General features: G+C 40.4%; 1 protein-coding gene across 1 annotated transcript in view; it reads right to left on the reverse strand.

The window, feature by feature from the left end:
- The window catches only part of LOC104509208 (serine/threonine-protein kinase WNK1-like), a gene marked incomplete at both ends in the record, with an annotated part of 83,295 nt that overhangs the window by 38,810 nt on the left and 31,800 nt on the right, over positions 1–12,685 (reverse strand). Inside the window, 3 exons of the mRNA XM_010151067.1 lie at positions 3,694–3,851; positions 5,901–6,121; positions 10,988–11,160. Of these exons, the coding sequence (XP_010149369.1) occupies positions 3,694–3,851; positions 5,901–6,121; positions 10,988–11,160 (552 nt within the window). The remainder of the gene's footprint in view (positions 1–3,693; positions 3,852–5,900; positions 6,122–10,987; positions 11,161–12,685) is intronic.

Genomic DNA, 12,685 nt, shown 5'->3' on the forward strand with positions numbered 1-12,685 from the left:
TGCTGAATTCCTTACTGGCACTGTAGAGCCAATTCCAGCAGCGTAACACCTTGAGCCCTACATATTACAGGCAGTCTTTTTTTTAAGCCAGGCATTTACCCAAATCCTTCTACTGAAAAAAAAATAAAAAACTTTCTTCAAGTGAGCCAGAAAACCCATTTAATTGCAGTTCTGTTTATTGGGCCAGGGAAAATAAAGGAACTTTACCTCATCACTGCTTTAAAGAAAACCAGGAGCTTTCCAGTGAGACAGAACATGGCAGGATGCTCATCTGTATTGTCTAACAGCAGACTTCAGCATTTAGACCTCATACCTAGATCGTCGCTCACCTGACTATTACTTACTTGATCAGAAAACTGCTTCCAACCACAAGGGAGGACCCTGAACAGAAGAGGTAGAACACGTAACTGAGTGCTCTGAGCAATCCTGGCAAACACTCCAACCCAACACCGCAGGATCTGGGCATCAGCTAGAGCAATCCTTATCACAAAGGGTGTAAGGGCAAAACGTAATGCGGCTGAAGGCCGGCCTAGAAAATAGACCAACACAGCCAAAATGGGAGAAAATGTGAGCTGGCAGTACCAGGTCCGCTCCAGAGACGCCCTGGGCATTAAGCCGTGTTACAGGCTTTTGTCCTAAACAATAGCAAGGACTGAAGCTCTGCTTTTTACTAAGCTTAATAGTTACTGCAAAGGGGATGAAGGAAATCAATTAAAGTTTGTATTGCTTGCACTGAGGGGCTGCACATTTTGATTTTAGAGTCTTGAGCGTTTCAGTGGTTTTTAGGCTCCCACATTCCATAAGCTTTCACAACTGGCAATAGCAGATCGTTATAATTGTCTCTTCCTCTGGTCTCTTGCATATGCATCCAGATAAAATAATCCTTTTATTGAAGGCACAGCAGGGCTACAGCTGATACCTCAAAATAATCCTACACATGCCTAGGAAAGCAGCAAACTATGGGGTTGAAACTAGTAGTACACATCTTCCAAAAACCATATTCACCTGCCAACACGTAAGAAGGAGATGTGTTGGTAAGTACCATTGGATTCACCTGCACAGGAAGTCTTCCAACTCCACTGTTATTGATGAGTCACTCACTGTCCTTTTAAGGACTCAATTGCTCCAACTCCCCTCCGACCCACAACTGCAGACACTGTCTAAATTTCTGAAGCCTCCTTTGAAATGAAAGGAAAATCTTATTTTCTTTAACAGGGTGCAAAGGACAAAGGCAGAAAACCATACGGCTCTTTCACATTGCTTCACAGAGCTTTCACAAACTAGGAGAACATTTTATAACATGGTCCTGTTTTACTTATTGCAGAAGAAACAGTGAATTCCCTATTACCAGTAAAGACAGGTTTGTGCTCTATTTCCAGATAATATTGCCTTTTCTTCATTGAAAGTCTTCCTTGGAAGCTGTTCATGTTTTGTTTGTGGTTGGGTTTTGATTTCTTGAGGTTTTTTTTTAAATAAACCTCTATGACTACAATAAAATAAACAAACCCAAGTATACCAAAATACAGCCTTTCAGTCTCTGCCTAGACACAGAAATATACATTTCATTTACCTTCCTGTCCTTTGCTTCTTCTGGAAGAAAACAAAATTTATTTTATTTCACATCAAAGTACATTTTAGAGTTCTCGAGCAGCAGATGAAACAGCAGGGGGGGCGGAAAATCCATCTGTGAAAAGCCAGCAGCAGCAGAATACAGTAGAAGGTGGGGTTGGACAGACTGAACAAGTTACCCACGTTTTTCATCCACTCAGAAGTTCAACATTCAACCAAAAACAGTGGGGAGAAAGAAGCATCAAGAATAATAGAAGAGGTAAGTCGAACCCTGGTAAGTCTGTAGATAAGTTTGCCTGCTACAAGCCCCTACAAGGCTTTCCAATTGCTAAGTACTCCACAGATCAGGAAAGAGACAGCTCTAACACCTGGGGACTTCCAAGCCTGAGATTGTCTCCAAAGCTGATTATTCCCACCACAGCTCAGTTCCTAGTAACTTTTAAGGAATAAGCAGGGCAGAAAAAGTGTCCATGCCAATTATGTTTCTTGGGCTCTGGCCAACGCACACAGATGAGCATAGCAAAAGGTACTACTAAGAAAGTTCAGGTAAGACAGTTTTCCTTCACGGATCCAAATAGCTCGCAGATCAGATTATGCTATAAGCAGACTAAAGGTTAGACTTAACCCTTGTTTTTCTTCTTTATTTAGAAAATTACAGACACCACCAATGCCAATTATGTTTCTTGGGCTCTGGCCAACACACACAGATGAGCATAGCAAAAGGTACCACTAAGAAAGTTCAGGTAAGACACTTAGTTTTCCTTCACGGATCCAAATAGCTCGCAGATCAGATTATGCTATAAGCAGACTAAAGGTTAGACTTAACCCTTGTTTTTCTTCTTTATTTAGAAAATTACAGACACCACCAACATGCAAAAAAAGATGCTGCATGTATATAATTTATATATAAACTCACTAACATCTCTTCAAAAGCAAAAGTGCCCATTTATCCCTTCTTTCTCCCTCCTTCTACGCCTCTGCAATATTCCCCTTCAAAAAAGAGATACAGAATTCATTACTTCTGGCATGAAGACCCTTCCTTCCACATCTTTAAGTCAGTTGTTATGTCGCCTTTTAATGTGTGACGCATTAGCAATAAGCGCATTTTATTTTTCCAAGCTAACCAAAGAGTTTATTAAATCCTCAGCCTGTCCACGATAATACACACAGATTAAGAGGAAGTCATTTGTCAACGGATTGGAGAAAGAGGTAAGTTTTTCCCTCCCTTTGCACATCCACACAGGTGTTTGAGAAATCTAACGCAAATTCTTCCTTCCTCAAGTGGCAAGCTCACTGTTCTTTCCAAATGCTTACATCAGGAAGGCAGAACATGGTGCAGTTTATCATGTGTGCAGTAAAACAGATATGTGTATATATACACCTATATACAGGGATAGGCTTCATGACACTGTTTTAGGGATCACAACCATTCTGAACATTTCTAGCACCACAGTTCCGATTCCTACATTCAGGGTGTGTAGGTTCCACTTAGTCTGCTCAGATGAGCAAACCAGTCTCCTGCTTGACTTCTCAGCCCTGTTTGGTCTCAGTGGCCATGCCTCCACCTCCACCACTACACCAGCCAGCACTTTGCAGGGTAGAATACGGCCCTGCTGTTCCTCAAGTACTTCCACTGCCTAACTACAAGTGTGCTCGACACACAGTAGCTAAGAGCCTTTTGGAATTCAGTAAGCTATTAACTTAAAATCACTCCAGGTAACAATTTATTATTTGCCTTGGCAGGCAGAATTTGTGATCCAGCTTTATTTCACAGAACAAAGTTACCACTTAATCTTCAAGACTGAAGTATTTCCACCACTTCCCACCCCCCATCCCACCCCCAGTGGCTTACAAAAAAATCTATTATTTTGATGTGATTTTTTGTTTTGATTTTGGGTTTGAGTTTGGGGGTTTTTAACTAGCAAAATTTATTTTCAGTCACATATTTTGCAGGCTTCTGACTGACTGGTAAGTTGAACTATTCTGTACTTGTCCACCCATCCCCCAAAAGCCTTTTTTCAGCCTCTCTTCCCCACACACATTTGCACAGCAGCACACTACCCAGCTGTACTCCTTAGCTGCTAGTAGTAGTAGCTTTAGAATCAGCAGTGGGGAGGGACTTACACTGGTCACTCGACGGTAGATCTGCGCAGCATTTTGGCACTCGGAATAAGGATACTCAGACGTGGCCATCTCTAGCATACACATCCCAAAAGCATATACATCAACGGATTCATCATATTTCTCCTCATACATCTCGGGGGCCATGAACTCTGGGGTACCTTAAATTAAAAGAACGATTCAGACTCTAAATGTCTCAAAGCGAGCAGAGGCTGCTGGCGTTACTCACCGCAGGAGGGAGCAGATGGGGAGACCTGTGAGACAAGAGAAAGTGGAGGCAAAAAGAAGAGGGAGGAAACCCTCAGTCACTCTGTTGCATCAACATACTTTGTGAGTCTTCCGTTGCAAGGCCTTTACGGAATAGGATTGTCATGAAAGGATTGATACAGTTCCTGGTTTATGCGTGTTAGTTAATGTCAGTATCAAAACTGACTGGATCAGGCTGGAGTCAAATGAAGGGGAGGGGATAAGAAGTGGGAAAAACTGTAGACTAGCCACAGGCTACAAACCAAATACTAAGGAGGGTTAAGACACTTACCTTTTCTCCCTGCAAGAAAGGAGGCACATTAAACCTTGTTTCAAAAGTTACCTGGCTGCCCTCTGCTGCAAAAGAAGTAGTATTGGTAAGAGCCCACAGCTAGTCTCTGACCTGGTGCTCTCCATCTACTTCTGAAGTAGAATGGTTCGGGAAAGGCCTTGCAATGAAAGACTCTTTATATAAATGTAATATAAATCTTCATTAAAAAAGGATAAAGTAATTTTCTGCAAAGGCCACTCACCAGAGCCCTTTTCTTCATATACTTACCTTCCCACCTGCAGTATATTTATAGGCCTACTGCAGATACAGGCATTAGTGAGGGACATCCTACAGTCAAAAATACTCAGAAATACAGAGAGATTGAGTTACAGGCATAGAGCGTGAGATTCAACAAGTCCCATTTAAATAGTGTGCAGAAAATTATTGCCCAGTGAAGCATCACAGCGTCCCCTCTGTAAGCAGAGGGAATGCGCTGTATGATCAGATTTACTTTAAGCCAGAGATGCAGATTTGCTTTTTGTAAATTGAAGCACAGAATTATTTCCTGCAGACACCAGATTCAAGACCATTTACAAATCCTTCTGTAGCCACATCACTTGTTTTCACCACACTAAGCCAAAAGAGGAGAGTGTACTTGGAGTCACTTGTCCAAAGGCTGACTGTTAGCAGATAGCTAGATATGAAGCAGTAACACTCCAATTATAAGTTTGAGGATAAGATCAGTATGCTGAAGAAATTTTTTCTTTTTAATACTAGATACTTTTCTTTCCTAGTAAGACTTTCACCTGGTTAAGCAGCAGGAAATATTTCAGCAACAGACTGCAAGACAATTTACAGGTATACACCACTGATCCCATCTAGGAATCTAGCATAGGACTGTTGAGTAATACTGTGTTTTAGCAAGTGCTAAATACCAAGAGTGAGAGCGACTTCATTCCCTGCAGTCTATTCACCCAACTATAAAAACAAAGCTGATAAAACCAATTCTTTCAAGAATTCACAAGAAAAAAAACTATACTAGTTCCATCAAATCAATTTCTGGAAGAGGTTAGTAGTGGATATACAAGAACAGAGACAGTATAAGCCAGTATTTCCCCAATGAATCCTCCTGACTCTGATAAATCCACATTCTACAGACTCCCTAAGGCATTATATCACACTCTTGACTGTGATATAATACATATATCTATATTAGCTTTCTTTGATATATCTTCGTTTCTGATTACTCAAAAAGTAAAAGATGTAATATTAGCCCCTGGTGGCAAAAAAAAAATTGGCTGTATAAATTAATGCTACACTCCATCAAAACATTGTTTGGTCATCAAAATCCATTTGTCCATTTCTTGAAGAATGATCCTCATGTTAGAGCTGAGATTTACATGTAGTCAAGAGTGGTTTTATCAACAATGTTGCACTGAACTGTTGGGCAGGGCAATGAATCTATATTCCAAAATACTCAGTGTTAATATACAAGTATCAAAAGCACAACCAAGGTTTTCACATGTAACCTCATCAGGAACACGGAACGACCTCAGCAATCAAGAAAAAAGCCTACACATTTCCAGGCTTTGACCATGTACCTTTGAAACCACATATTTTTAAGGAAAGCTCTCAGAATACTCAAGTTTCCAAATTCGGAGGCTCAGCCGCCTCCAAAACACGAGAGGCTTACCTATCACACTTTTGGCAAAAGAAGCTCGTTTCAGGGTTGCCAGACCAAGATCTCCAATCTTGACTGATCCAGTGGGGCCAGTAATGAAGATGTTGTCGCATTTTAAGTCTCTATGAATGATGGGAGGAGTGCGCGTGTGTAGAAATTGTAAGCCTTTCAGTATCTGACGGCACCAGCTTCGCAGTACTTTGATTTTCATCACTTTAAATCTTTTCAAATACCTAATGAAAAAAGTAACAGTAGGTTAAACAGGCTCTGCTAACAAGTAGCTGATTATGCTGTATCATTTGCTGTTCTGAAGTAAAAAAAGCAGTAATTATAGAGATACACAAATTTCAACCTCACCTTCTATTTTAAAGTCTACCTGGGCATGTCAAGCCTCCAGAGGAGCTAAAGATGATTCCTGCTCCTAAAGCCTACCCCCTTTCTTCTTGCCATGAGACTCTACTGCTAAAAAGATAAATATAAATGCCTATAGCTAATAATTCATTTGCATACGAAGATACCCTATGATGATTAGACCGTTTGCTTGTGAAGTTTTAAGGCACTGCTTCCCTCAAAGAGTTAAAGGCTTATGTATTACAACTCTTTATCTACTCATTTCTTTATCTACTCATTTAAGAGGTTTTCTTCTTCCCTCTTATCCTGAAACTGCTCCAATAGTTACAACCACATACAACTGAGCAGGAAGGTGGAGTACTAGAGCCAAACTACAAATAACCACCAACTTAGTGCAGAGTTGTTGCAAACTGTGTAAAAGCCCTGAAGTTGTAATACCTTAGTTAGCAATATCAGTCCAAGCACTCTGATAAAGCTTTACAGGTTACACTTTCCATCTGCTTCAAATTTACTCGTTGAGTTGTCAAGCAAATTAGAAATTCTTAGAGATCACATCCCAGGTGCAGGACAGGGTTTGATCACCTGAATCTGACTGGCACTACTCACTACTTCAAAACTATAGACAGATATTGACAGGGCAGTAAAATCTTTTAAAAGGCTCTGCCAAATAATTGACATGGAGATCATAGACAAATCGGTATCTCTTTGTGGGTAGAATGTGACCCAGTCTTAATTGTTCTAACATTGCTGCTTTTCAAAATCCCATCTCAGAAGATTAGAGTTTCATACCATAAACATTTTCCAATGCTTGTGACCTAAGATGATCTTATTCTACTCTTCAACAGATTAGAGATGCCACAAGGTGAATAACCTGTGCTAGTATTCAAGTGCTTTCCAGCAGTGTATTCTCACCACTTCTCTTTGGGTAAAACAATTTGAAGTGAAGAGTTGTTTGCTTCCTTTTGAAAAAGCATGGGCTGAAATACGCTTAGAGAAAGGAACTAACATGCTGTGCAGAGGAAGGACTTTATTCTTATTCAGCCAATGTTAGTCAAAGTCTCAGATAAAAAGACCAGTTTCCCACTACTGCAAAACTGGTAGTAAATTCTGTGACCAGCATGGAGTCTAGCAGCTACAATCTTAAAATAAAACCAAGTCGTGTTCAATTATTCTGTGGTAGTGTTCAGTCTCCCCTGCATATTCACTTAATCAGCTGAAAGTGTCTTGATGAAATCCCCTAAAGCAATGCCAACATAAAAATTGCAGTATATTAATCCCTTTTACTTTAATTTCTCCAGTTCAAAAGATCTGGAAAAATCAAGTTGCTAGCAATAATCCTGCTGTGAAAACAGATCTGTAAAAGCAATTGGGACCCAGTTCCAGAAAGAAACCAAGTCTCAAAACAGAATGTAGAGACAGCCGGGGAGAAAGCCAAGCGAAGGAAAGAGACAAACTGAAGGAGGTTCTGGATCACATCAGCTACCACTTGAATTCTTGCAATTGACACAACCCTCATTCATGTCTCTTGAGCCTGTTCCAAAGATCACATGATAGTGGCACTTCAGTTCAGCATCTGGAATCCCTAATGACATTCTTGGTTTCAAATATGCTACTCTACTGCCAGCTTCTCACTGTTAAAGGACCTGGGTCCAACTGTCACTCAGCATCCTGCAGCGTTGCGGTCATTCTGCCATAACATTAATGAACTAAGTCACATGTCACTGAAGAAAGAAACCATTTTGAAATGGAAGCATATACACACACAAAAATACAAAGGCAACACTACTAGCCAGTATGTTTTCAATTCTCCCAAAATCATAGGACAACTCGGGCTCGAAGAGACCTCAGGAGGTTTCTAGTCCACGTTGCTGCTCAAGGTAAGGCCAGCCATTAAGTCAGACACATGGTTCCTCTGGGCTGTATCCAGACAGGTTTCTACTTATCTCCGAGGACAGAGCCCGCACAGCATCTTGGGGCAACCTGTTCCACTGCCTACCACTGCGGAAACAGCTCCTCCTATCAGTCTGAAGCCCTTTTGCTGCAATTTCTGCCTGTTGTCTCTAATCCCACCACCCTGACCACTGTGAAGAGCCTGACTGACTCCCTCATGTGCCCTGAAAGGCTGCTGTTGGGTCTCCCCCAGTGGATCCTCTTCTCCAGAATGACCAAGTCCAGTTCCCTCAGCCCCTCTTCACACAGCAGGTACTGCAGCACCTGACCACCTCGGTGGCCCGCCACTGAACTTGTTCCTGCCCAGTGACTGTCCTTCTTGTCTATTTTACAGTCCAGTACTCAGTTCTTAAAGAGATAGACACTTGCTCTGTGCACAGAATACAAGCAAATAGGAGAACACGAGCCTTTCTTTACAGTTGGCTTCAATGAATAAACTAGAGTTTGGCTTTGTGGCTCAAGGCTATTTTAGTGGGGTATCTTGTTGAGTGTTGGGTTTGGGTTTTATTTAGCAGGAAGGCTGCTGACTTACAGCTCCTCAGCTCAAGAAGCTAGAGGAAACCCTACAAACTTAACAGAGGTATTTATGAAGGTATGTGTCCTATCAGATAGCTGCCACGTTTCCTTAAAGTGGATCAGGAACACACACACACAAAAACGACCTTAGACAAAACTAGTGGCTGAGACCCAAGTCAGATTATAGTATTAATGAAGACAGCCATTTTTAATCAAGACCTGAAACAGACAACTCCATTTTTTTCTCCCCAACATTAATTCCATGATAGCATACAATAACAGAAAGCAGTTTCTTAACAACTGAGTTGTAAAACTTTTCCAGTGGAATGCAGAATTTCAGGGACTGTTCTACGTGCAATATTAAAAGTCAGAAACAGACAGCATTTGAAAAGAATGAGTCCACAATATTTTAACATTATTTATGTGTATTTATATCTAAATGTACACAAATACAAAAAAAACCACAAGGAAAATTTTCTTTAATTAATATATGACCACAATTCTGCTTACTTTTTTTTTTTTTTTTTACACCAAGTGACAACAATCTCTCTGCCCCAAGTCTCAAAACAAGGAAGGTATCACTTACTAAATGCAGGTAATGCAAACATACTGAAAAAGATATGGAAGTGATAGTCAAGTATCACAAGCAAACATGAGTGTGCAGTGTAAATCTACAAAGAGGACACAGGTACATGAAGTACTTAATCATATTAAATGTGGCACATAGAAGTTTCCCAAATAGTTCACCTGTCAAGTCTCAAGTGACACAGACAGGAAAAACAACAACAAAAAAAATCACTGTAAAAAATAAATCACAATTGTAACACGAATTATAGAACAGGGGGGGGGGGGAGGCGGAAGTCCACCCAGAAGTCTACAGTTTAAAAGATCTTCAATTAAAGAGCCTATTAGTTCTTTCCAGATAAAATAAAAAAGACCTTCATCCCTCAAAATACAAAATAATCCTATAGCCAGCAAGTCTGAGGTGTTTCTTCCTACCAACACCCTACTTTAATGGTCTACCATTACTTTATCATCTTGCTTATGCCACCACATAACATGCCAACCCAAATATTAAAAGCTGTGTGGGGAGAAAGGAGTAAGAAAGGAAAAAAAAGTTAAATCTGACACTACATATTCTAGCATAAAATTAGGTAACTTGAAATAAAAGGCATCTGTACAAAGCCATAAAACTTGTACTCTATTACTGCTCCGAAAACAGCACATGGAGCACCAGATCTATTATTTTAAAATAAAAAGAAAGCTGCAGTATCTTCAGCCCTCCAGTACTATTTCAAGAGACAAACACTTGCCTGTAATTGCAGTCTAGACTCCCAAAGAGCCATTTTTTCCTTAAGTATGTCCATTTGTGGCTATCAATAAGCATCGTAAAAACACAAGACGCTCACAGGCTATTTTAACCAAATAGATTACAAATTGTTTCCAGCTCCTACAGCCTGCTTACACATTTAGGATTTGAATGCCTCTCCAAGACTTAAATGGGTTCTGAATTAAGACAAGGACCCCCAGTCCCTGAATTTCAAATGCTGGCAGTTTTATTTCCAGCAGATTAATGATGACTGGATGCCCACCAACAAGTTCACAGCTCTGCAAGTTTCTACACTGCAAGGCACAGGCACGACTCGAATCTAACTCCCCGCAGACTCCACAGGCCACTAGAGGGACCTCGCAGCAGTTTGGTTTGCTGGTGTCTGCTTTAACTCTGGCTTAAAAATAGACTTAGTTTTACTCAAGTTAAGTCAGAGGTTGAAACTGCAGGCATCTGTATGCTTTCAGATTCTTGTTAGGTACTACTTCATGAAGTTTCAGCTAAACAAATAGTTGGTGGGGTTTTTTTCTTATTACATATTATTTGTACTATAGTAACAGCCCAAACCTCCTAAAAGAGGTGAATTGATCTGTGCTTTGGACTTTACCAACCAGCTTATGCTAAATGGAAGGCAGCTGGAGAGGAACACAAAGAATTCTGAGAAGTGAAAATAGAGCACCATCTTCCTGAGCTCTCAAAAACCTAGAGTTTTTCCACATGTGCTTACTAGTACAACCCAAGGGAGAACACAACCAGTTTACTAACTTAAACGATGTACTACCATACCCTGCAGTGCTACTGAGGCTCCTCTTACACAAGAATTTCCCCACAAAAGTTTAGCCCACAGCAAAAAGGGCTCTGTTCTTATCTATTCTAAAACATGGTCTACTTCCAGTGTTCCGATTTGGTGCTAATGATCCTTATATGCTTCGACATTCCTTAGGTCACTTACGTTTTCAATGTCCCAGATGTCATGAGTTCCGTCACAAGAACAATACACTTTTTTCCTTTGACTGTAGACTCCCAGGAATCATAGAACCTGACAATATTGGGATGCTGAAGGCCTTTCAGCATCCCGGCTTCCTCTTTAAATCTTTGTCGCTCCGACTTGGACAGCTTCCGATCCTAATGAAAAAGAAAAGGTAACGTCAAAAAGCTTTGCTTGATTTCTTACTCAGAAGCAACAACTTGAAAAACAGTTGGGTACAGCCAGTGAACAAGTAAGCATCAGCAGTCTTACATGCCATCTTGTTTGTAATTACCCTTAAATACTCTATTTAGAAGGCAGCCTACTACAGTCATATATATTTTTCCTTACAATCTGATTATTCTCAGAGGTACAAATTGAGAGTTTGTAGACTCTTTTTCTTCCAGTTTCCTCCTCCTCTCCTGCTCTAATTCAGTCATTACCTGACTTGGGTAAAATAGAGCAGTCTTCTCAGCCTCTGCACTTGATCCATATAACCCACATTTTAAAACTAGTGTATAGTTGTAAACTCAATAATTATATATAGCGGTTATAAAAGTAAGGCTGCAACAACTACTTTTATAATCATTTAGGTTTAGCTACTTAATATGAACACTTGCATGCATCTTCATCCGAAACCTAGATTTTAGATGTGCATTGGATTAAATTTCCTTTATTTTGTGCATTTTAAAGTTCTTTGTCGCAAACACCACTAACCAGGTTTAGACTACACTTCACAAAGTTCTCACCATCATCTATGTAAACCTGACCTCCCTTAAGGGCCTTACGCAGTTCTCCCTACCACTGTACTCCCAGCCCCAAATAGAAACAAGTGCTAATCACTCTTATCAATGAACAGACTCAACGGGCATGCATATTTTAACTCCTTTCTCTCTCTGCTCGCACCAGTGGTAGCATCATGTTCCTGCAAACATATCTGCGACATTTAAAACAGACACTCCAACACTTCAGTGCTGGTATTAAAAGAAAATAAAAACACCAGGACACTGACAACATACTAAGTAAATCAACGCTTCTTTGAAAGTCACAATGCCCTAATGATCTGGGACAAGTTTGGACACAACACAGGCTAATAAATTTCCCAGTGAAGATGGCCATGTTTTTGCAACCAAGGAAACATCACACCCTTCAGTAGCATGCTGCAGCTGCAAACGTGAACATTAAACAGAGCTGTACCGAAAAGAGAGAGGCCACTTGTTTCACAAGACCTGTGACACTACCTTTAACCACTATCATTTCCTTAGACACACAACCCACAGACTCACTGGTAACAGCTATTTACATTTCTTTCCTTAGAGGAACACTAATGCTAGGTAACAGAAAAGGGGTGAATATACCTCAAAAAACAACCGTAGCATTCAATATTAGGTCTCACATATACTTATACCAAAAAAAAAAAAATCTGTATACACGGTGACTGCTTGTACTTGTACAAACCACATTCTCATGCCCCTGCAAATAGCCTACAAGTTACCATGCCATTTAAACATTACGAGTACACTTTCAAAACCTGAGTATTCCATACACCCAAACTTCACAGCATATTAGACAGTTTTCCCACACTGCATAAGGATGGTCTAGAACAAAGCCCATCCAAAATACTACAGTTTGGCATCCACTGAGCTGTTAGCATGGGTAAATGTGACAACTTCATGCTCTTTC

The sequence above is a fragment of the Eurypyga helias genome, unplaced genomic scaffold (assembly GCF_000690775.1).
Source record: "Eurypyga helias isolate BGI_N326 unplaced genomic scaffold, ASM69077v1 scaffold19054, whole genome shotgun sequence".
NCBI classification, from domain to species: Eukaryota; Metazoa; Chordata; class Aves; order Eurypygiformes; family Eurypygidae; genus Eurypyga; species Eurypyga helias.